Genomic DNA, 25506 nt, shown 5'->3' with positions numbered 1-25506 from the left:
TAGTGATTAAGATTTCAACAGGAATGTGGGGTGGGAATGGTGCACGCCTGTAATCCCAGCACTCTGGGAGGCAGAGGCAGGAGGATTTCTAAGTTCGAGGCCAGCCTGGTCTACAGAGTGAGTTCCAGGACAGCCAGGGCTATACAGAGAAACCCTGTCTTAGAAAAAAAACCAAAAAAAAAAAAAAAAAAGATTTCAACAGGAAGTACAAGACAAACACTGTTTATTCAGAGAGGGCGTGGCCATGAAGCTCACCCAGTGCCATCTTCCAGAGCATCAAAAAGGAAACAAGCAACTGTGCCCCTCCTCACCACAAAAAAACAAACAAAACAAAACAAAAAGCCAAGGAAATAAACCACCCAAAAGGAAAAACCAGACCAAAACGCTGACTGTGATCAAATAAGACCACACAAACACACACACACACACAAACTGTGGAGTCTGTTATATGCTGGCCCAGCTACTCCTGAACATGAGGCCTGTCTTGGAGTGGTTGGTATAGCCGGTGTCGCTCCACTGGAGAAAACTGTGTGAATGACAGTTCCGTTGTTAACCTTTATCCTAGTGGCTGGAATCCCCTCATTCACTCTTAAAAATGTGACAAAATAAGCTATAATAAGATGAAACCGAATCTATCACATCAAAGCTGGACAAGGCAAACCCACGGCAGGAAAAGAGCCCACGGGGAGGCTCAAGCGTCAGATATCCTCTCGTTTACACACTCAGGAGTCCCGTGAAAACACTGAAGTGGAAGCCGTAGTGCGAGCACAGAAGCCCTGCCGCAGCCTGGTGCAAACCGTGTGCGGGCTGCTTTAGTCTCTTTAGCTCACGGGAGCTTGCCCATGCGGATGTGGAGGACCTTGGTCTCTTGCTGTCCTCCATCTCCTCTGGCTCTGAAACTCTTTCTGCCTCTTCCATGGGGTTCCCTGAGTCTGGGGGGCTGATGGAGACGCCCCATTTAGGGCTGAGTGCTCTAAGGTCTTTCTCTCAGTGTAATGTCTGGAGATGAACTGAATTTTCAGTGACTTAATCTTCACAAATGTGATTCCTTTACAGAGGAGAACCTGGATGACCTTGGGCAAGTCCTTCTACTTTATGAACTGACAACCCACCCCCTAAACAAACAAACTTACCTATGTTAAAGATTCTACAAGGTTGATTATCTGATCAGAACTTCCATTGTTAAGAGTTAAGAAATGTTACAGATAAGCAGTCAAAGTTATCTTAGGCTGTCTTTAGTCTCTTTAATAACCTCTCATGGTTCACCTCCATAAATGACCTAAAAGCTTTTTCATTATCAGGTAGGATTTTATTTTGTTTTCTTTTTAACAGATCTTGCCTCAAATCTGTTTGTAAAAAAAACACCATAGGACAGTGGCCATTTGCAAATAGTGTATAGGTGTGTCACAGCAGTCCATCTGTCTTCACATTGGCAGAAGCCATTATAGAAATAGGGCCTTCACAGGGGCCTGGGCACCTTTGGAAACCTGAGTTGGGACTGAAGCTTGGGCCTTAGCAGGAGCTGTGGCCTCTGCCTTGGATGGAGCCTTGGGCTTTGGTTGGCAGAGCCTACGACCCTTGGCCATGTAAGGTCAACTCTGTTTGGGGTGGTTAGCTGCCATCCTCTTATTTGTTTCAGCATACTCTTTACTTGCCTTGTCCTTTCCCACTCTGTTCCTCTAATATCTAACTCTCCATTTTTTTTTCCTGTCTTCTCTTTTCTGATCATTGCAATCTTAGTTTATTGTAGAACTTCTATGAGCGAATAGTGACAGACACACCAATGATAAAAGGCATTTGCTCCGGCCAGCCCATCAGGTTTGTGGTGTCAGAGACAACTTTCCAGGGGGGAGCAGCACCCTCATTGGGGAGCCCAAGGACAGAGAGCGTCCCCCTGGGTTGGAAGGAACCGTATTGGTCATCTGGGAAGACACACATGGTAAGCAAGCACCTAGGTCTGGGACTCTGAGATCCCTTGCACATTCCTGACTCGCCTGAAGGACAGTGGAAAGGAGCCACACTGGGGGAAGACCTGGAAGAGCTATTTCTCCGAGAAGCATATAAGCTGGATATAAAATACAATTCCCTTCAGCCAGCTTAGAGGTGTGCAATTTCCAGTAAAGGAAACAACAGCACAATGAGAAACAAATTCAAGCGAGGAAGAAATATTTAGAAAAGAAAAAAGACCGCCGTTTGGTACTCTAGCTATTTCTATGTTTCATGACTATGGTAACCCAACCTGCAAGCATTTGTAAATATTGAGAACATTTTACATTCATAATCTGGGGGAGGAATGCTAAACTAGAAGCCATAGGCATCAGAACTAAAGATCATAGGTGGAGAGGCTACCTTAATTGGAATTTAAAAGTGTCTATGGACAAACATACCTTAAATCCCAGCATTTGGGAGCCAGAGGCCAGCAGATCTCTGTTAGCTTGAGGTCAGTATTTTCTACACAGTGAGTTTCAGGCTAGCCAGGTCTGCATAATATCTTGCCTTTCAAAAAAAATAATAAAATAAACAAGCAATATAAAAGCCATATAAGATAAATCATGATATTTCTAATATATTAAGAAATTAATGAGAGTTTGGAAATTTATATCAAAATAGAGAGGAGGGAACGGATGGATGGTTTAGTTGATAAAGTTCTTGTCACACACACATGAAGACCTGAGCCTGAAACCATAGAGCCTACATTTTAAAAATCCCTGTGTGGGCCTGGGGAGATGGCTCAGCAGTTAAGAGCTCTGACTGCTCTTGTGGAGGTCTTGAGTTCAACTCCCAGCAACCACATGGTGGCTCATGACCATCTGTAATGGGGTCTGATACCCTCTTCCCATATGTCTGAAGACAGCTACAGTGTATCCGTATAAATAAAAATAAAATAAATCTTTAAAACAACAACAACAAAAATCCCTGTGTGATTGTGTGCACATGTAATCCTAATACTGGGGGGAGGGGGATTCCAGAGGCTTGCTTGCCAGCAGTCTCACTAAAATCGGTGACCCCCAGGCTCAGTGAATAGCAACTGAAGAAGACACCTAGCATTGGGCATCAGACACATGCACACACACACACACACACATCATAAACATACATACACACAGTGTCAAATTAAGTTAATTGAGGTTTTTGGCTTTCTTTGCCAAATATGCTGCCTTTGGATCTCCTAAGTCTAAGGTCTATCTCTGCTGGAAAACTTCAATTATCTCCTTATAAAACAAGTACAAGGAATTCTGTTAAAATGAACAAAAACCAGCCGGGGGCGGGGGGGGGGGGGGCGGCCCAGGGCTACACAGAGAAATCCTGTCTCGAAAAAAAAAATGAACAAAACCCTTACCGGCCACCTCTGCTCAAGGGAAACATTACACACTGCTGCAAAAGAGCTTTTAAAACAGTAGCTAAAATTCAGAATTGCCTACGGAGCCCTTCTGCAGTGAGCTCCCAGGGCAGGAAAAGCTAAAGAAACACGGAGCCAAGCCCATGCGGTTTTGCCAACTGGAAAAGACACACTCTCAAAAACTCCTCCACTCAGCCTCAGCAGAGAGGATCCGCCTGGACGGTTAGGTTACAGCCACTCCTTGAGCCTCAAGTCTTCAGGAAATAAACTTTCATGCCCAGGTTCCTCACCTAGTGTGTACTAACACTTCCAAGACGTAGGTTTGTCTCAGTTGGGAACAGCCGTGACAGCTGAGACCCACTGGCGATATTCCTACTGACCCCCACTCTTTGAGAAGATGCTTCTTGGATCCCTTTATGTTTAGATCTTTTGAAAGCATTGGTATATTTGCAAATTACCTTGCTGTGTTTTCCTAAATACTAGGAATGCCACTGATGTTGGCCTTTTTGAAACTTGCAGACCCAGTGACATGTGGATGCTCTCTAGCCCTGTGTCTTCCAAGTTCGCCTCTCACTGAGAGGGCCTGCCCCTCATTACTAATTTTACCTATATTCATTCAACTTACAAAAGTGACTAATTCTTCGTGCTAGTAACATTCAAGGCAGATGGTTCATTTTAATATTTTATGTCTGGGTGTGTGTATCTGTGTAAGTGTTGGCACCCATTTGCCTGCAGTACTCACTTATGGGTGAGTCTTATGACAAGAAACCAAACTCCAGTCTTCATGGTTGAGTTCTTAACTTTTGAGCCATCGCTTCAGCCCCAGGAGAAATACTTTAAAAATCAGCAAAGTGTGCAAGAACTCTCTGTAATGAGAAGACACGAATGTGTAATGTAAACTGACTCAAACCACGGCTCACAGGAAATATGAGATTGTTTGTTCTGGGTCAAATATGAAGGGCCCCGGCCCAGGAATGTGGATTCAGAGTACCCGGAATGACATGTTACAACATGAAAACAGTTACTTGAACTGCGTATGCTCACAGAGCAAAAAGGCATTTGCCAAATGGCATGGTGTGCCTCACAGGGAAGGAGTTATAGAGAAGTGGGGAGATCTGTGCTGTCCATTGCAGATGTTCCTCTGAGTTAGCGCAAGCTAGCGGTTGCTGAGCTAATGCATCCCCAGGGTTTTATCTGACAGTCAGAAAGACGTGAGTTATAGCAACGAGCAATGACCAAGGATTAAGGTGACCGAAGATAGCTGCAAATCTCAGCTATCGATCTGCAACATTCTGACTCTCCACAATCACAAAGTTCCGTCAAGCAATCATCCTTGGAACATCATTACAAACAGGTGTGGCTTATTTTTTCCTGGGAACTTGAGTGTGAGTGTTTCAGACTGGGGGCCCACCCAAGCGTATTAAGGTACATTTCATTTTGTCCCCATCATGCCTGACTTTTCTTTCAGAATTGGCTTTCCTCATTAGCCAGACAACCCTGCCTTCCTTCCGTACATCCGTCACATTGAAAGAGTGATCTTCGGCAATCTCTCCTCCCCGTGTTCTGTTACTATTCTAGAACTACATTCCAGATGTTTCCACCACGATGAATACAGTGAGCTCACTGTGGAGTCGCGCTCGTTCTCAGTGCGTCTTAATCAATGGCCTGAGTTGACGTGGTACTCATTCATGTGGGAGGGAGGGAGGACTTCTGATTATACACTATGTCTGAGAAAGAACTCTAAATTCGTTTCATTGAGAAGAATCGAGGAAATTGAACGCTTTTTTTTCTGCAGTAGATTTGATGGTAGCAAGAAAAACCTTTGTTAACAGGGAAATGCTAAGTGATACCATTTAATTAGCACCGGGTATTTATAGCCCAACTGCCTGGATTGACGCAGGCGCAAAGTGAAGTTTCTGTGTAACAGCGACAGGTCCCTTTTGCGGCTCTTCCTGAATGGGACGGGGTTTTTGAAATCTTTCAGATAATGTTTCATTTGCCTGAGAAGTGAGTTTCATTCTGGATCTTGCTGTCTTGGAGAACTGGTTCTCAGGGGAGTGGACTGAGGGGCCACGGGAAAGATCCCGAGGAACCTGGTGGCGGCTGTTAATGTGTCCTGCTAGCTTCCTGTCTGTGGTGGGGGCCCCACTCTAAGACTGTGACTGGAGTATGCTTGCCTCAGACTCTCAGTAGAAATGCAGCAATAGGCCTGTCTACTCACAACTGTCCTGTCAGCTTGACACAGGCTAGGGTCACCAGGGAGGAGGGAACCCAGCTAACAAAATGCCTCCATCAGATTGGCCTATGGGCAAGCCTGTGGTAGGTACAGTTTATTTTATTTTATTTTATTGATTGATATGAGAGAGTCTAGGCCACTGTGGGTGGTGCCACCCTGACCTGGTGGTCCTGGGTGGTATAATATATATAAGCAGTCCGAGAAAGCCATGAGGAACAAGCCAGAATATATTACTCCTCTGTGGTCTCTGCTTCAGTTCCTGCTTTTAGGTTCCTGCCTTGAGTTCCTGCCTTGATGTCCATCAGTGAGGGACATCACAGGATGGATCACATGAACAGGATGGAGCCAAACTGGGGCTCTCTGGTTACCAAACACTATGACTGGGGACAGGGAAGAATACATCCTCAGGCAATGCCATGCAGCCAGTCAGGGCCCTCCAGGAAACAGAGCACAGGATGCTCAGTCTCCCTCAGGGTGCTTGTGGCCTTCAGCAGACTGAGCGGGGTCCACCCAAATCATGGGATTTGCTCAAGCTGCTCCTGTGGGAGCCAGCCGACATATATGATTTAAACTAGTCCAGAAAAAAATAGCTTCGTTGTAAAATCTTGACAAATATTTAACCCAATGTCTGAGTACTGTGGCTTCGGCAAATGGGGACATAAAACATGATGGTGCCTTTGATCCTGTGGGACCGGGGCTCATTGTTATGTTATCTCCATGTGCATAGCCTACGGCTGCTCCCACCTCCACAGAGGTATTTTACTATCACCCTTTCCCATTCAACTATGTCAAAACTATGGTCAGTAGTTTATATAGCCAAGTTAACTTGTGATATGAATTAGTGCATTAGCTAGTTGACTCTGTGTTCTTGAACCTTTAAGAAAATCAGGGAACTGTTACAGTTTGTCTTAGTTTGGGTTTTATTACTGTGAAGAGGCACCATAGCAACTCTTATAAAGAAAAAAAAACATTTCATTGGAGCTAGCTTACTGTTTCAGTGGTTTAGTCCAGTATCATCGTGGCTGGGAGCATGGCCATGTGCAGGCAGACCTGGTGCTGGAGAAGGAGCTGAGAATTCCACGTCTTGATCTGAAGGCATCCAGGATGAGTGTCCCTCTCCTCTGCCCTGAGTGGATCTCAAGCATAGGACCTCAAAGTCTATCCCCCACCCCCCACCCCCACCCCACTCCCCGCAGTGACACACTTCCACCAGCAAGTCCACACCCACTCCAACAAGGTCACACCTCCTAATGGTGTCACTCTCTATGGGCCAAGCATTCAAACATATGAGTTCTATGAAGGCCATACCTGTTCAAGCTACAACATGGTATAAACATTAAATGTTTAAACTCACAGGTAGGAACCTTGGTCCCCGGATATGCTACCTTGGGAGATATGAGAACTTTAGGAGAGCCGGCCTCTCTGGAGGAAGTGAGTCACTGGGGACATGCTTTCGAAGGGCATGCTTAATCCCTAGCTGCTTCCTCTTTCTCTCCCTGCTTCCTGTCTACCGTGTGGTGAACAGTATCTTACTCTATGTGATGCTGCCGCCATGATGCTGGGTCTCACTATGGCCTAGGAGCAATTCTGGAACCCAGAATTCAGATCTGGAACTCTGAAGCCATGGGCCAGAGCAAATCCTTCCTCCCCTCCCCTCCCCTCCCCTCCCCTCCCCTCCCCTGCCCTCCCCTCCCCTCCCCTGCCCTCCCCTCCCCTCCCCTTCTTTGGGTCAGCATTGAGTGGGACAAGGCACCTAAAGCAACACAGGAACGAGTGTGCTACTGCCACCTTCAGTGCATTTCTAAGGATGGAAAGGGAGATGGTCACTGTGATGACAGTGAAGGGCAACAGTTCAGTCAAGTGGGCCTTTGCTGTCCTTCAAATCCTGTAGACGGAGCCACCCACTTTCCCTGCGTACCCGTGGACTTGATTCTCTCTGAATCAACACAGGCTTCATTTTTCTTTCTTCCTTCCTTTCTTCCTTTCTTCCTTCCTTCCTTTCTTTCTTTCTTTCTTTCTTTCTTTCTTTCTTTCTTTCTATCTTTTTTTATTAGTTATTTTCTTTATTTACATTTCAAGTGTTATCCCCTTTCTGGTTTCCTCTCTGAAAATCCCCTATCCCATCCCCCTCCCCTTGCTCACCCACCCACCTCCCCCCCCACCCCCGCTTCCCTGTCCTGGCATTCTCTTATACTGGGACATAGAGCCTTCTCAGGACCAAGGGCCTCTCCTCCCTTTGATGTCCAACAAGGCCATCCTCTGCTACATATGCAGCTGGAGCCATGGGTCCCTCCATGTGTACTCTTTGGTTGGTAGTTTAGCCCCTGGGAGCTAAACTGGTTGGTTCATAGTGTTGTTCCTCCTATGGGGCTGACAGCCCCTTCAGCTCCTTGGGTCCTTTCTCTAGCCCCTCCATTGGAGACCCTGTGCTCAGTCCATTGGTCGGCTGTGAGCACCCACCTGTGTATTTGTCAGGTACTGGCAGAGCCTCTCAGGAGATAGCTATATTAGCAAGCACTTGTTGGCATCCACCATAGTATCTGGGTTTGGTGACAGTATATGGGGTGTATACCCAGGTGGGGCAGTCTCCGGATGGCCTTTCCTTCAGTCTCTGCTCTACACTTTGTCTCTGTATGTCCTCCCATGGCTGTTTTGTCCCCCCTTCTAAGAAGGACTAAAGTATCCATACTTTGGTCTGGCTTCATTCTTTAATACTCAGAATCCTGGAGAAGGAGAGAGGTCAGTGGGTAGCACTAGTATCTGTCCCTCCCTTTAGGGATGAGGGTCAGTGTTAGGTATTCATGTCACTCAAGTGAACCCCAAGAACCCCTATATATGCACTGCACTTTGTCAGATTCACTGCTGCTGTCTGCTCCCTCCCACTGCCCCCTCCCCCAGCATCATAGGATTCGTCCCTCCACACCCTGAACCCTCCAATAAATCTCTTTCATGAGTGAGATTTGGTGCCTGGCGTGACTCTGTCATCAGAAGATGACACAAGGTGATGAAGAGAAGAAGAAGGGAAGAAGTGCAGAGAGGAGTGGCCTGCGGCTCCAGAGCTGCTCAGCTCAGCTGGGGATGCCCTCCCCTGGGGGCTGCACCACCTCTGCTGAGGAGGCTTCCTCAGAGCTGAGTGGCTCCTGAGCTCCCGAGTCCCAGGACGCCTTCCCATCCAAGCAGAAAGGCCGACAGTCCTGCCTCCATCCCGTTCATCCGACCATCTGCGTTAGCGCTCACACTGAGTCTTTGCTCTGCATAAAGCACAAGGCACTTCATCCTCAGCTCCTGAGGGCCGAACACATGCTCACAGAGCAGAGCCCGCCGTCCAGGCCACAGACTTTGATTTTATTTATTATGCCTCATCAAGGCTTTCTTTCTCTCACTCAGTTCCTCTCTCTCCTGCCTCTGACTCTTCACTCTCTGCCATTTGTCTTCAGACACAAAGAAAAGAATTCAGATGAGAAGAGGAAAATGGGCGTAATCATTACAGATGCCCCGTTAGAAAGAGGCCACCGGCTGCCCATTCACTCTTACAAAGGTGTCTTTTCTGCTTTAGAGAGAGGTAGATTCAGACATAGTTCCCCGTGATTACCCTTTGATTGGAGATTCTTTGCCAGCTTCTCCCGGGCATTTTGAGCACACAAACAAACCGCCTATAAGTACATCGCCTCCATCAGACCCTTCTTCCTCTTTCATGAAGACTCTATTTTGCAGGCAAACATGGTCTCCCTGATAAAATGGCAAGAAAAGAGATTTCACAGTTGAGACAGACCTGGAAAAGAAATCTTTGGCTATGAAATTTGTTCAGAGCCAAACGTATTTCCTTCTCCGGGAAGAACTAGACAACAGAGGAAGAAAAACTCAGGAAAGGCAAGAAAACGTCGATGGTTAATTGGGAGCGAAGGCAGCGAGCTCTCCAACCCCCTCTTACGCGCCCCCCCCCCCCCAGTTGAAGCTTAATGTGTTGAGTGATGCTGAAGGGACAGCAAGCCAGGCTGAGCTGACTTTTATTCCGATTTAGGGGTCCTCATTCTGGAGCTCTAAATGGGGTGCAGGGGTCTGTGAACTCTTGAGCAAGCTGAAGGGGTTTGTAACTATGTGGGATTTTTTTTTTCCTGGCCCATGAGCTATAGGTTCTTAAGGAGTCTAAAAATTACCATCTCAAGACAATCCTCTCAGGGAAAGGGACAAGTTGGATAGAAGTATATCTGTGTGAAACTCTGTGCTTATGAGATCAAGGATGCACATTTGAAGTATTTTTTCTTTGAAAGAGAGTCCAGGCAGGCCTGACTGGATAGTTAACAGCCAAATTTGGAGAGGAAAATTGAAGAATGGCTGAGAATTGGATTTAGAAAATTCCCCCAGTGCAAAGAATGAAGCCACTCGGTAGCTTGCCAGACAAAAGCACTTTCCACAGCATCCAGCGTGGACACTCCCAGTCAGAGAGCAACTCTCTGTGAGGTCGAGCAGAGGCTCAGGCGTCTTGCAGCCTATGGCTCTGCCTTCTGATGACCTTGGAGTGTCCTCTGTCAGAATCCCCATACTTAAACAATAGATAGAGGATCATATGAGAAAAGATGCAACTTCCTTCCACATTCCTTCAGTCAGGATTCAGTCAGATGACCAATGCTCTAGCAAGGGTGTTTGGGAAATATAGTCTTTACAGTCCGGAGGTTGAAGAGCACATTACACTTGTACCCGCTTCCATGAAGCAACAATACCAGAGTGTCTGGGATTGCAGAAAACACGTGCTGGGTTAGAAACTGAGAGAAAACCTAAAATGTTGTCATGGACAAAGTAGTCCTCAGATGACATGCAGGAGAGGCAGGCTTGTAAGAAATAGAAAGGCGGCCAAGTACGGTAATACAAGCCTTTAACTCAGCTCTTGGGAGGCAGAGACAGGTAAATCTCTAAGTATGGGGCAGCCTGATTTATATTACAGGCTATCTGGGGTTACATAGTGAGACTCTGTCAGAAAAACTAAACAAGAAAGAGTTGGAAAGGCACGCAGACAGTGAGAGAGTCACAGTCATATAGAACATGTGAGCAGAGCGTGAAGGGCAGGGAGACTTTAGAATTATTGGTAGTGGAGCCCTAACCAATGAACTTACAAAAGCCAAGCCCAAGCCTGGGGGAGAAGGGCAAGGCCTGGAAAGAGTAATGAGATGGAAGGGTGACAGGGTGGTCAGCCAAGACTGTGAGCTCTGTTCAAGTTCCTGGAGAAGGCCAGGATTGGATCTAGAAAAAGGCAGAGCCTGCCAACAGGGGACAGATGTGACACAGGACAGGCCTGCTGTGAGTCATCTCTTATGTTCTCAATATGCCAAGGTGTGGTGGAGCACACCTTTAATCCTAGCATTCAAGAGGCAGGGGAGAACGAGCAGAAAGCAGATTTGTGAGTTTGAGGCCAGCCTGATCTACACAGTGAGCTGCAGATAAGCCAGGCTAGACCCTGTCTCAAATAAAAAGAGCAGTAAAAGGATTACCAATAACCTCTTGTCGTTTCCTTGCCAAAAGATTAAAATTATCATTTATTTATTTATTGTGTGTGTACCCCTTTCCCCCTCTTTCTCTCACTCTATATGTATATTATTGTGTGTGTACCCCCTCTCTCCCTCCTCTCCCTCTCCCCTTCCCTTCCTCCTTCCTCCTCCCTCCCTCCCTCCCTCCCTCACTCTCTTCTCCTTCTCCTCCTCCTCCTCCTTCTTCTTCCCTCTCTCTCCCCTCCCCCCCTCTCTCTCAGTGGGAGGGCAACTTTTGGGAGTTGATTCCACCGTGTGAGTCCCAGGAATCAAACTCTTTGGTCAGACTTGGTGGAAAATTACTTTGTGAAACCGAGCCATCTCACCAGCCCTCCCCAACCCCCCAACATGGGAAGACTCTAAAGCAAAGTACTCTGATTTCTACAAATTTGCCTACAAAAACTTCTGGAAAGGCCCTCTGTGGCAAAAACATACACACTGAGTTTCCTTGGAGGTTTGTGGAAACACATCTGCTCCCCGTTTCCTGGCCAGGGACAGTCTTCACCCTCTGCTCTACAGAAACCTGTCAACTTCTCCAGACACTTCGGAGTTCTAGCAACTCCAAGGAATCCAAAACAGTTTAGTCCATAGCCTGGGTCTGCCCCACATAGGAAGACTGTTTTGGGGGAAGGTAATGAAGGCAGGGACCACTCAGGAAAGCCAATACATTGAACAGTCAAGATGCCAACATTCTGCATACATTTATTTATATTTGGATTTATGAATGGAAAGGAGGTTTTGTTCTCATGCTACAAAGTATTGTTTTAAAAACAAGTACTACCAATTAATAATGGATAGCTACAATTTGTAAACGGAAGTATGAAGTAAAAATAATAGATGCAATTCCTTTGGTATACTCAAGACTGACTTTTTTAATTATTATTATTCTGTCATGAAACTGTGAGTGGCGCCATTGGTCTCTCTCTGGAGCATCTGTCCTTACCACACAGCTCTTTTTTTCATTGCTGGACCCTTATTTGACCACTGCATGTTTGTAGCACACATAAATCGCCCAGCATGTCCAACAACAACCTGTTTGTTGTCTGCCTTCTGTTCGTTAATACATTATAACAAAAGGAAGCAAAATTGGAACTCATGTGTGCATGTGTTCAAGGCCTGGAATACTGACTGGAAGGCTTTTCACTGGCTGTCCATCAAGATCGTGTACAATAACTGTGGAGAGCTCCCGGGGCTAACAGCTTGTCGATCACTGAAGCCCCGTAGCTCAAAGACTAGACAAACAGTATTCCGGGATGCTGTTTCCGGTCGAGGTTTCTAGCTCCAATGGTTCCAGCTGACGATACTCAAATGTCACTCGGTTAATGTGTTTTCCACTGGAGACCATGCGCACCACGGCGTTGTCGCAGCTGATTTTCATCTGGGCTGTAATTGGAGTGGGAAAGGAGAATAAACATTTTCCAGAAGGTTAGAGAATAATCAGTCAAACCAGTGCTCTCACCACCTAAGTTAAACTCAGAGAAGGCGGGAGACCACGGTGTGTGGCATCTTGCTCTGACGTAGTCAAATCACTTTCAGCCAAAACAACTTTTTAAAAAAACTATATAATTAGTTGTAGAATCATGAGCTGGACCCAGCCTTTCTCTGCACATACAGGATACCATAGGATAAAGAAAGCAGGTTGAAATAGGCACATATCTCTTTGGGTTGTGCCCTGTTCTGCCTGTTGTGCTCAGGTAGCAAAAGAGACTATGGTGGCCAGTGAGCTCTGCTCCTTGATGGCCCTTCTTGGGACATAACACTGACCTGTGGGGGAGGTTGGAAAGTTGCAGAAACAGTTTCAGGTGGGGACAGAAGATGGGCTTACAAGTGACAGATAATTCTGAGAGGAGGGTCTATACTGTTGGGTGTTTGTGTGCACCAGACAATCCCACTTATTATATCCTAAGTCTAGATAATGACTACATTTTATATGTAAATGAAAACACATTTGAACAGAGCGGGTACACATGGAGTAAGCTACCTTTTTTGTTTTAGGGCAGTGATTCTCAGCCTTCCTAATGCTGCAACCCTTTAATACAGTTAATGTTGTGGTGACCCCAACCATAAAATCACTTCGTGTCGCTACTTCATAGCCGTAATTTCGCTACTGGGCATAAGTTGTAATGCAAACATCTGATATATGCAACCATTGTGAAAGGGTGATTCAACCCTCAAAGGGGTCACGACCCAAGGGCTGGGAACCAATGTTCGATTGCTTACCAGCACCTTTCAATGCTGTCCTGGTATGGGATAATTTCGAACAGTGTCTCTTGGCTGACATCCAATATTGTCCCTATCTGTACAGGCATCTCACCGTGGCTTGTCTCTCTCCTGGCAGGCGTGTCTGAGCAGACATTGAAAGCCACATGGCTTTATTAAAAATTATTCCCCACTTCCTTCCCTAGCCACAGTTGATTCCTGTCATACGCTTTATCTAACCTATAATATTCTCTCTGCTGTGTTGATTTTCTCACCATCCCACCTCACATTTTGTATCAATGGGGTATTTCTCAACTCTGAGACAGGCCACCATTGTGCCTGTGTCACAGGTGTCCCCAGACACATCCCTAGGTGCACATAAAGTATGACACAGTGATGTCAAAAGGTGACCGTCTGTTTGAAAGCATGATGGGTTCCAACCCTGATATTTTTTTAATACAAATATGAGAGAGCCTATATTAATTTCTGCCAGGGGAGCCAAATTTATCTCTCTTTGGATAATTTGGAAGGTCATTTTACTCTGAACTTTAATCTACATAATAAATCCTATTTCCGTTAGTTAATGTGCATAGTCTTTGTTTTGACATCATTCCTAACAAAATTCTATTTAAAGGGCGGGGTGTCTAATAGTTTTATGATTTTGAATTAAAGCCATTAGAATACATGGAAGCAGGGAGGAAGAAGGAAGGTTAAAGCTACCTATGCCAGCTGTGTAACCCAGCGTAAAGCACTTAGCTCATGTGCGGGGCCCTGGGGGTGGCGCCTTGCACCACACAAATTAATGAATAAGAAAAAAAAAGTTAAAGCAAGAAAGAAATCTAAACAATCCAAAACTAAGCAAAAAGGTATATAAGCCAAGCTTTAAACCACTTAACATTGGTGTCAGTTATGCTCAAAATTTAGACAAAGCAGGTTTTTTGTTTGTTTGTTTCGGTTTTTGGTTTTTGGTTTTTGGTTTGGTTTGGTTTTGGCCTAGGATCCTCTCACCTAACCTAAATCCTATAGTTCAGGCAGAGATAAGACATCTTCGACTCTCTAATTTGAAGTCAAAGCATTCTTCAATCATATCCGTTACTTCACTCCAATGCATATCCCTGAAGGCAGTTTCCCACTACAGCACTAGAACCACACAGTGCCTCTGAGGGTAACTGCAGACGACCAGCAATCAGCACAGCCACATGCAGGGACCGCTTACATCAGAGTGAAGCCACTCAATATAGCAGCCCCTTCTGGGCATGGTGGTGTGCACTGGCCATCCCAGCACTCCAGGGGCTGGGCAGAAAGATCAAGAATCCAAGGCCAGCCTGGGCTGTATAGTGAGACCCTGTCTCACAAAAAAATAAATAAATAAAAATTAAAAAAAAATCTCCTCAGCTTCAGCCGAATTTAGACATCTGTAGAAAGCAATGGTTGCCTCAGTGAGATAGCCTGCGTTAGTCCAATCTCATGGAGACATTTCTGGGCAGAGGGCAGGTCACAGCAGGCCTTCCCTCCTACCTGTGTGCATGAATTCTCTTTCAGAGCTGGTTTACTGAGGGCTCAGCAGTAGCTCAGAAAGGGAGAAAATACTGGTGAGGTGAGCTTATTTTAACATCAGGATGAAACTGATCAAAAATGTTGGTTTGCTTTGCAACTTCATTGCCTACTTGGGGAAGGAGAGGAGTGCTCTGGTGGAAGCGCTCACTCTGTACAGTTTGGCACTGATGTTTTTGATCTTTGTTTTTAATTTGTCTCTTTCTGGATTGCCAGGTATGAAGTCCAGGTATGAAGACGACCTTATAGAGTCGTTCTATGCAAACTCCCCACCACACAGAACAATTGTTAGCTTGGTGATGAGCTCAGCAGTCCGGACGCCATCCTCATACACCTTGGCTTGAGCAAATGAGCATCCTCTCTGGTCCCTGACAAGGCAGAGCTGGCCCCATTTGGCATCTGCATCCTAAAGCAGCTTTTTATTAACAATGAGGTTTCAGAATTTGCCTCTGGGTTGCAATGACCCTTAAGAGGCTAGCAAACCTGTAGAAGTTGGGTTGACTCGGAGACTCAGAGATATTCTAGAAATCATACTGCTTTACTGTATATGTGGCTGTAAATAATCCTTCCCTGTATGTGTGTGTATGTGTGTGTATAAATATGAGTATATATACCTATATACATACACACATATGTACACATACATGAGAATGTAGCATATACAGGTAGTAAAGTTATTTGATTATTATTTCATTATTATATTGTTACCAATCACTGATACTTTTACCATTTGAACTGTCAGTCTACAAACAAGTTAGTTTCCAGAGTGTAAAAGCAGACAACCTCCCTGAAGTGGAGAAACTTTTTTTTTCACAGTTTTCCTTAAATACACATTCTAGCTGCTCCATGGGTTTCTCTTTTGATGCCTGACACTTAGGTAATAGGTTCTGATACTACTTGTAGGTTCTAAAGTAAAATTCTCACATTGACTCGACATATAAAAAAGGTGTTTTGGTAGAATCTCTCTTCTTGTATATGAAAATTTGAAGTGTTGTGTTGAAGGAGAGAACCCTGACAGTCACTTAATTGACAACTGAAGACCTGTCTCACCAGGGCCGTGAAAGGGGTAGCACAGGTCTGCTAAGGGCATCATCTTGGAGGGATCCAATCCAGTTCCTCCCAGCAGCTCCACGAAGTCGCCAGTTCCACCACAGCCAGCTGCAGGTTTCTAAGAGAACACAGCAGCAAAAAAGAACAAGATGCAGGTTAACCTATAAGGCAGGTCGATCTGTGCAAGGACAGATCAGTGAGTACTCTGTCACCCTTCAGCCTGTACTATGCCTTGACTCGAACAGCACAGACTCCAGAAATTGTTTAAGGTGGGGAAGGCTCGAAATCAGTTTTCTCTGTCAGTTGATACGTCACTGTTTAACGCATGTGTACATGCAAAAGCTAAATCCAATGACTGGAAAAATGAAACAGGAATTTGTAAGCTCTGAGTAAGATGTATGGACACAGAACCTGAGAGTCCATGGACACACACCAAGTGACTGGGACAGCTTAAAGCATACAGTCAGAGGAAAGAAGGCCCAGGCATCTGCATTATATAATTGCATAATAATTTGTTTATTAAAGTTCTGTATTCCCCCTCAGCTTACATCTTTTCCTCTTGCTAATGGAGGGATATTTCTGTTCTTGGAACATGTCTTCCACAAATAAGGATTTAGATTACTCATGGGTATAGTTAAAAAAAAAAAAGACTAGAACTGTGATTTGGGGCTCAAGTTGCTAAACTCACTATTTACTCTTTCCTTTCAATGGAAACAAATTCTTTCCACAGCACTCGAAAGAATTCATTCTGAGCCTCCGAAACCATCATTTCCTGCTTCCCCGTACCCTCCCACAGTTCTTAGCCACAGTGATTTCTGTGTCTCGCTCAACACAGAGAAAGTACGCCTCCTCAGTCCCAAATGTCACACTTGTCTCCTGCTTCACATGCCCAGGTTAGCCCTGATTTCATGTCGATTTCCCCAAGGGCTGGGATTCCGGGAAGGAGCTGCACCTGTGTGTTAAATTCTTAATGATGTTTTAAAGCATTTTCCACATTTTCATTCTCTATGGTCTCCTGTCAGGCCAGTAACTAGGTTTGCCTGCAACCCTGTTATTCACTGATGAATGCTCACTAAGAGATCTAGTGGTATGTGGCCGGTTGCCTGAAGTTAACCAGACAAACCCTGACATATAGGAGCCAAAATCTAAACCTGAGGACTTTAGACACCTATCCACTCAAGTGCATACCTGCCAGACATTGAGAAGAACACTCCAACGTGGTGGGAACTAAAATGGAGACATCATATAAGGGAAACTATTTGGCTAGGGGATGGAGACAGCAGAGGCTGCTTATGTTTAAAGAACCTACTATGAGCATGACTATATGCCTAGGTACTTCAAACGTAATTTCATTACATGATGAAATAAAGATTTAATTAGGCCCACTGTGCACAAGTTTGAGAACAGACATTCAAACAAGCTATTTAGGAATGGAAGAACATAATTGTCTTTCCCATGAGTAGACAGACGGAAGTTTCCACTTGGCGAGTGATGACATCTCTCTCCTCTTTGGAATCCTCTCAGGTGTTCTTATAAACAGTGGCAGAGAGTGAGCTGTATGGGGACCAGTTGGGTTCTGGGCCTCAGCTCCCTATGCCTTTGTTGCAGTGTTGAGCACCTCCCCTCCCATGCTAGGTCATGACCCTGTGGCAAAGGCTCACCCCAGCTGGCTGAACTGGAAGCCAAGTCCCCACTGCCCATTATGAATGCTCGAAGTATCATCTCCTAGTACACAAGAAAGCTGAAGTGCTTACGGAATGATCGCCAGTGGTTCGCTAGCAACAGCCATGGAGCCGCCTCACAGGCAACATGTGGCATTTCGCAGCATGTCCCCAGCCCATTCATCAGGTGGGAGCCAGAATGACCTTCAGGACAGCCCAGATCAGGGCCCTTTCCTCCTGACCCCAACGACTTTCCCACTACGCCTGCCGCACACAACCTTCTCCAGGTGGACAGTGCACGTGGCTCTGCCCGTCTCCCTCCCTGACTTGCTTCTCCCTGAGTCTAAGATCCAGGAAGCCTGTTTCTCCTGGGCAGCACTGTTCTGTCTGCTCCCCCTGCCTCCTACGGCTGCTGCTCCTTCGGATCTAAGTTTCCTTTCCTGACCACGTTGTCCAAGGCAGTTCTGTCTACCCACTTTTTAGCTCTGGTCTATCAGACCACTCTGCTGCATTTTCTGTACAGACTCACCATGATATGAAATTCGTGATAATTTTGCCTGTGTCATCCCGCTACAAAATCGGCTCCCCATGAGCATGACCTGCCTTGCTCATTGCTTATTTCTAGAACCTAGAATAGTCCCTGTACAAAGGAAATAATAGTTATTATTATTATTATTATTATTATTATTTGATAGTACTAGTAAAGAGAAGATCATGCTGGCCTGTCACAAGAAGCTCTCATATCTCAGTCTCCCAGTACTGGGATTACACGTATAAACTACCATGCCCAGCTTTCAATAACCAGGCCTCAAAAAGGAGGTTTTTAAAGGAACAGAGGCCTAAAACACAGTAGGCACAAAAATGTTAAGAAGAACATCAAAGTCATTCTTAGAGCTTCATCACCGAAAACACAGATCTCCTAAGATGTTGCCGTGCCACCCACCAGATCCTAGGTCACTCAGCAAGAATGGCAGGGCTTACAAAAGCTATCAGGCCGGATCCAAAGCACGCAGACATTCTTATCAAAGGATCGCTCCTCAAAGTCCAAGAACAACAAAGAAGAGGCAGAGACACGTGGGTGTGGGGGCTGGGATAAGCTAGATATCAATTCTTTTTCTCAGTCCTGTTCCTGATTTAGTGTTCACAAAGATCTGTGTGTTGGGAACACCAGCTGCCTCTGATACCACCAAACGCATGTGCTAACTTAACTTGGGCCTATGGACAAGGAAAAGGAAATGAAGGTGACTCATGCCGCAGCCTCTGTCTTTGCAAAGGGATGAAATGAAGCCAGCATTCATTGTAAGATACACACGGAATATGAAAGCAAGTTGGTAGGAATTTCACAGCTAATATATATATATATAATATATATTATATATATATATACACACACATATACACATGTGTATATGTGTGTGTGCATATGTATTAGGCAAGATGTCATATAACATGTTCTTCAAAACTTTACTGCTCTTTGCAATATAAAAATCCAATTTCATATTTTATGCCACCGTTAGCATTCTTTCATAGCCGGGTACTGTCAATGAGAGTGACTTCCTTCGAATCAAAAGAAAATTCCAATAATCAGGAGAGCAGCTGTGTCGATGACTCAGAGGAGGCTCAGCTAGGAGAGGATTTTTGTAAAAGAGGAAAGTACAAGAGTGTTCAATTGTAATTACACGCTGCAGTTTTGCCAACTGAAAGCATTTCCTATGTCACAAGAGAAACCCTGGAGTAGTCAGAATGGGCACCTGAGTGTTTGCCTGCAGCGTGACTGAAATAGACGTTGACGAAGCCAGGGCAGCACGCAGAAGACTTAAAGGCCAGGGGCCTCGTGGTTCCAGCTTCCTGACAGGATGAGTGCTTTGTCACTGATAAACAAAACAAAACAAACAAACAAACAAAAACAACAGCAGCAACAACAAACAGTGGCCTTACCAAATGGCCAAGGAGCAAGCAAGCCACTGACCTTTAACTGCAGACCATGCAAGTATCCGAGGGTGAGATCAGAGATTCTGATTGCCACTGGGTAAATGATGGAGAAACTGCAGTTTTGGCGCTGGTACGGAACCACCAAAGTAAACCTTCCACTCGGAGTCTGAGAGATGACATTGCAAGCTTTAGGAGGGGGGAAAGATACAAATACATTATTTAGAGTGCCAAATTTATATGTGTGTGTGTGTATATATATATATATATATATATACATATATATATGTATATATATTCATTATACCTTTGTCATAGATTTTAGTTCATGGTCTAGTAGGTATATCCAACCCGGGTGCCCACTGGCCACAAGCACCCCAGGATAACTTTGAATGGTGCTAAACATATTTGTAGATTACCAACATCCAAGAGCTAGACCTCTCTAGTTAGGTGTTGTGCCCAGGAAGAGGGTATATATCACCATGACAATCTGGGGAGAGGAAGGCACAGAGGAATAGAAACTCAGTGGCCTGTGACTATTGTCAGCCAAAAGGGGGCTTCTCACCTTTGTCTGTCTATAACAATCCTAAGGGAGACAGTCTTTACCAGTCAGGCGGCACACCTAGGAGTACCAGGAGTAGCTCTGCTGAGCTGATTCTAGCTCCGAGCTGGAAGAACAAGGCTCAACCGTGAGGCCAGAACCTCACCCACAGAATCTGGAGCTATGGTGTTTTTTGTTAAACAATAAAACCATGTCTAATCTTATTCTAAAGATTTCATGATACTGACAGAAGAAGGCGAGAATAAAATAGAAAACAGTTTTATACCTAATATATATTTTCTGGGTATAGAGTAATGTAAAGTTGACTAAATGGTCTTTTTTTATATTTTATATTTATTGTTGTTGTTGTTGTTGTTGTTGCTGCTATGAGACAGGATTTCTCTGTATAGTCCTGGCTGTGCTGGAACTCACTCTGTAGACCAGGCTGGCCTCAAACTCAGAGATCCTCCTGCCTCAGGCCTCGGTGCTGGGGTTAAAGGTGTGTGCCACCATGCCCAGCTTTAAATTTTAAATCGTGATAATCTTAAGATCTTTCCGAAATCTTTTATTTTATTTCAAGTCTGAACTTAACAACAGTTATTCTATTTATGAAACAGAGAGATGGGATTTGCCTTATTGCTGATTTATCTCCTTATATTTTTAATTACTTTTAATTTCAGAAATAAGTGAAATTCCTTGACAATTTTAAAAGACATCTTCTGATTTTTTACAAAACAAATTCCAGGAGAAATGAACCCTCAGCATTCAGCTTTTCAGATAGCCTCGGCTTTTCAGGGCAGAATTTCTCTCCCTCTCTCCCTTTCCCTTCCCTTCCCCCTCTCTCTCCTTCTCCTTCCTGTCTCCCTCTCTCCTCCCTCCCTTCTCCCCTCCCTAGTGCTAGAGTTTGAACCCAAGTTTTGTTTTAAGCATCCTTAGACAAATGGTTCAGACCTTAACTCCATCCCTAGTTATTAGCTTTTTCCCTTAATGAGGAAATAAGCCAATGTATGAACTCATTTCGCTAAAAAACAAAAACAAACAAAAAAACACACACACTTAATGGTTAGCTATATAGTTTTACAGTGTAATCTGTGTATCTCTCTATCAGAAATGACCCGAGGTAGGGTGGTGGCGTTATGGCAGAAGATAATATGGAAGGAGGTGACACAGGGACACTGGTTCACTTCCTCCTTAGGGGACATCATCTGCCCACCTGTCTCAGAAGTTCAGCCTTTCAGACTTTGTTTACAAAGCTCTACCACCATGCTTATACTACATCTACATGATGGGAGATTAAAGTTGGTTACTGAACCCATCCGCAGTGCCTTGGGAGGGCAGAACAGGACTGTGGAGGGAAAATAGATGTATATGTACTTATTATTTGTTAGAATATTACCTCACCTGAGAAATACAATTAAAAAAAAAAAACAACTGTGGTTTAGTTTTCCTAACAAGGAATAAGGAGCCCACACCCTTCCTTGGCTTAAGTGTGTGAGGTAGTACACTCATTACAAAGCAGAAGTGACCACTGACCACCTCCCCACCCGAGTCCAGTCAGTTGCTCATGTTGACTTACGGAATTGGTTGGGATCTGTCTTTATGGTTAGCGTGAATCCATTTCCTGGTTCGTGGACCCGGAAGAAGATCATGGCCACGTTCTGGGAAGATGTGATGCTCCTTCTGGTAAGACCACTCTCACAGAAATCTGTGTACCTCTTCATGGTGGGCAGAGGGTGATCCTGGGAGCTTGGGAATTTCTCCCCCTTAAGGATCCAACCATCAAATACCTTCAAATGATAACAACAACAACAATAGTACAGACGTAGTCACTTTCACCAGCTTCTAAACCAGACTCTGTTGTAAAGAGGGGACGTTACCAAGCAATGAGCCTTTTGGGTGTAAGAGAGGAGCCCACAGCTGCTGCTCACAGCCTGCCTGCCTCTCATTCATATTTATTTAGACTGTGCCGTTCAGTTGAAAGTGCTATCTTTTCTGCATAAGCCTTCAAGCTGCTAAGGTAGCATACCTTTTTAATAGCTTATCAACTAGTAAAAGGAAATTAATTATGGACAAGCCTGATTTTCACTCTGTCTTTTCCACATTGAGATCACTCCTGTGCCCACTCCTCGGGGGCACAGTTTGGATGCCGCTTCATTTCGCTTTCTGCTTTCCTCTGATCAGTTAGACGTGGGCAACAACAACAGATCTCAAAGACTAAGTAACAACAGCCAACCTGGATATGATGGAGGGTGATTGTAACCCCAGTACCACAGAAGCTAAGGGGGAGCATTGTGAGTTTGCAGCCAACTTGGAATACAAAGGGTGATTTCGGTTTCGTCAAAGTGATGGGGTGAGGGGTGGGGGAGATCAAGAGCAATACACACACACACACACACACACACCTCATCACCTCAAGTTATTTTTTAAAATATTTTTAAATGCTGCAGTCAGACAGTGTTGGCTGGTAAGCCCTGTAAGACTTTCTCTCCGCTTCCTGGAACAAAGGTCAAGGTCAGTTGGCCCCGCTCTCAAAATGCACCGCAGGTCTCCATTTTAATGAGTCCATCATAGCTCCATTACCCAACAGCCCGGTTGCAAATTATTTCTTGCAAGCTTGACAGGTTCCCAAATGGTTTTGGCGATCTAAAGTGTGATTGTTTTCTTGGGGCGGTAGAACCCTCTCCTGTGTGGTGCTGGAGGCTGAAGTGGGCCGCCGTGGGGCTGGGTGAGTCCTCCTCCTCTTCTAGCTTTCTCAGACTCTACCTACTCTCAGCATTCCTCCCCCAACCAGTGCCCCACTGCTCCAAAACCCCCATCAGCCCGGGCTCCTGGAAGGGCGAGATGAGTTCAGATCTCAGATCGCAAGAGAGCCTCCTCGAGAGCTCCTGCTAATTATTTTTTGCCATGTTTTGTGTGTCCCAGATTGTATCAGAGCATCTCACACTGCAAGTTCAAGTGCTAGGAAGTTCCCAGGAGTTGGGGAGAGCACAGAAGGGAAATTAGAGCACCAGCGGGGGGGGGGGGGGGGGGGGGCGCTAGACCCTTCCTAGGAATCCAGCCCAGAGAGCTTCTGCGACTCGAGCTCTTTAGGTTCAGCTGTCCCCCACATCCACGCGCTTAGGGGCACGCGGGCTGGGGCCGCTAACAGTAGGGACCCCCTCACCTTCAGGAAATCCCCGCCCTGGCAGTCAATGGAGACCAGGTCATAGTGGATGGTGATGAACTCCTCTGGTTCGCTGATGAAGAAGGCGGCGCAGTGCAGCTGCGGCCGGTCGGCGGTGAAGGTGAACTGGCCAGGGAGGCTCAGCATGTCCAGACATCCTGGGAGAGAGCATGGAGCCCGTGGTCCCCAGTTGCCTCGGAAAGATGCTCTCAGCACGCCCCACTCCCCGGCTCCGCCGCGCGCCCCAACCTGGAGCTCCCAGCTTAGGTTGCATTGGGTTCCCTCGCTCGGGCTTGGAAGGACCTCGTGTATGCTGCAGCCGAGAGGTCCCAGCCAGCTCCCCCGGCCAGATATCCTGGAAGCCTGCGTCCTAAGTGAAGAGTCTTAGCCTCCCGCCTCCCGGGCACCCACACACTGGAGCAGGACAACCCTAACTCACGCAGAGCCCGTCGGTACGGCTGCTCCTCTGCCAGGTCCCGCTTCAGATTGGCGCTGAAGAGCAGGAAAGGGTCGTAGACCGCGGCTTCTTGCACCTGGCAAGGAAAGTGGATCGGTCCGGAAAAGTTCAGGGGAAGAGAAAGAGAGGCGGGAGCAGGGCACCCTTCTTGCAGCTCAGAGAAGCAATGAGGGCGAGATGGTGGTGGTGGGGGGGGGGGGTATGTCTCCTTAGTCCCGATCTATGAATGAGGCTTAGACTATTTCCATCAGATTAGGGTACCCAGGCCAGGGAAAGGCAGGCAGTTTGGATGCTCAGGGGCAGGGAGAAAGAGTGCAGCAGAGAAAGGATCAAAAGTTGGTCTGTCCCTGGCTGAACACTCAAGGGGAAGGTGTTAAGGACCCAGAAAGGATGGCTCACCTCTAGGTAGCGGCTCTGTCCCCTCAGAGCTGACAGGAGGATCAGAAGGAAGTGACATTGGAGTTTAAAGTTCCGTGACATGCTGGCCTTGTGTCTGCAGCTGGTGAGCTCTGCTGCAGAGATCTTAGGCGTTTCTTCCCACACCTTCGCCCACACTAAGAGCTCAAAGCAGTCAGGGTCCCTTTACCGGGTCTCTTTTATAGAGCAGCAGAGAGGGGAGGCTCTCTGCCCCTTAACTGATCCGAGCTTAGTTACCATGGGTTACCCTGCCCTGGTGACAACGTGCGTGGCAATGACGAGGGTCCAGCTCGCAGCCACAAATATTTCAGCATGGCCCCCGCATTATTCATCAAGAGTGACTTCAGTCACGAGAACCTAGTGACCTGGACGTATAGAAGAAAGAATGAGACAGAGGTAGAGGCTGGGGTGAGCATTTCACTCGGCCTGTAAAACATTACATTACATTCATTATGCATATCCGGGGAATTTTTGGTATTGTAAAAGCAAATGACAGACATGTCACACACGTATGACTTCATCATGGGGCCTAGTCATGTAGCTGTGGATGGGACTCTGCTGGGAATGGCCAGAGAGTAATATCAGCGAGGCTATCGTTCCTCTCCATAAGAAAGATTCGAAACTTTGACAGAGCCTGATTTTATAGAACATGGAAGAAATAAAATTCCAGGCTTCCGGTCCCTTGCTTTATTCTGATCCTGTTTCGAATTAGCATTCGCTTAGTGGAGAGCCAGAGTCTGCAGACTTCTGAATGTTAGCAGGGCTGTCCCCGATCTGCACGGCTCCCTGTGTACTCACTCCTGGACAGAGCTCAGTAGTCAGGACTTCAGCCTCCCTGAGCCACAGAGAGAAGCACTCTACCCTGCTTCCCAGTACCTGGCTTACTCTGATTCACTAGTGGGAAGTGCACTGAGTTCCTGTTACTGATATACAGCCCCAGTGGAACGGGAGGGAATCCAGACAGGAGTGGTGGGTGCGTAAGCTTACTTTTGCCCATAGGCAGAAGACCATGGCTTCTGCTGTCTGTCCAGAGCTGGGGATAATGTAGAGACAGCCCCTTCTAGTTTTCCCTACCCCTTCAAAAATAGGTTGTAAATACTGCTAGAAAAATCAAACTCAAAACCACAATGTAAGGTTTTAAGGAAAGAAAATGATTCCATTTGTGGTTATAACACTTAAAAGTAACAGGAATCTGTTAGGATTCTGTCAGGATGTCAGAATTTGATGTTTTCATATTTGAGACAATACTGAGCTCTTCAGGGGTTCTGTCTTAGGGTTTACACCAGGAGGTCTTCCTATCCTGGTCTGATGCTATAAACAGTCCTTAGACCAGACCACAGAGCAGAGAGAACACACAAAGCTCATGAGCTCGGGCACCACACCCTTCTCTGCATCCTCCACTGCTTAGGTATCTGAATTTCAGAGAGGTATACAGAC

General features: G+C 45.9%; 1 protein-coding gene across 1 annotated transcript; it reads right to left on the bottom strand.

The window, feature by feature from the left end:
- Positions 1-11809: 11809 nt before the first annotated feature.
- On the bottom strand, positions 11810-24207 carry Crhbp (corticotropin releasing hormone binding protein). Its single transcript, XM_052159670.1, has 7 exons — positions 24052-24207; positions 23635-23728; positions 23196-23353; positions 21609-21819; positions 19532-19680; positions 15902-16019; positions 11810-12481 (listed from the first exon to the last, which is right to left on the bottom strand). Exons 1-7 carry the CDS (start codon positions 24130-24132, stop codon positions 12324-12326), a joined length of 969 nt encoding a protein of 322 aa, XP_052015630.1. The 5' UTR covers positions 24133-24207; the 3' UTR covers positions 11810-12323.
- Positions 24208-25506: the final 1299 nt, after the last annotated feature.

The sequence above is a fragment of the Apodemus sylvaticus genome, chromosome 16 (genome assembly GCF_947179515.1).
Source record: "Apodemus sylvaticus chromosome 16, mApoSyl1.1, whole genome shotgun sequence".
NCBI lineage: Eukaryota > Metazoa > Chordata > Mammalia > Rodentia > Muridae > Apodemus > Apodemus sylvaticus.
The sequence above is the reverse complement of the archived record's forward strand: the minus strand, read 5'-3'. Positions and strand labels throughout refer to the sequence as shown.

Bases quoted from the DNA above. Each gene is read 5' to 3' on its own strand.
- Crhbp (XM_052159670.1), bottom strand. From the start codon at position 24,132: ATGTCACGGAACTTTAAACTCCAATGTCACTTCCTTCTGATCCTCCTG. The intron at 19,681-21,608 runs GTAAGTCAACAT...CCCCTCCTAAAG, and splicing joins GACAGATCCCAACCAATTCC to CTTGCAATGTCATCTCTCAG. The intron at 12,482-15,901 runs GTGAGACAGGTC...CTCCAATTACAG, and splicing joins CTACCCCTTTCACGGCCCTG to CCCAGATGAAAATCAGCTGC.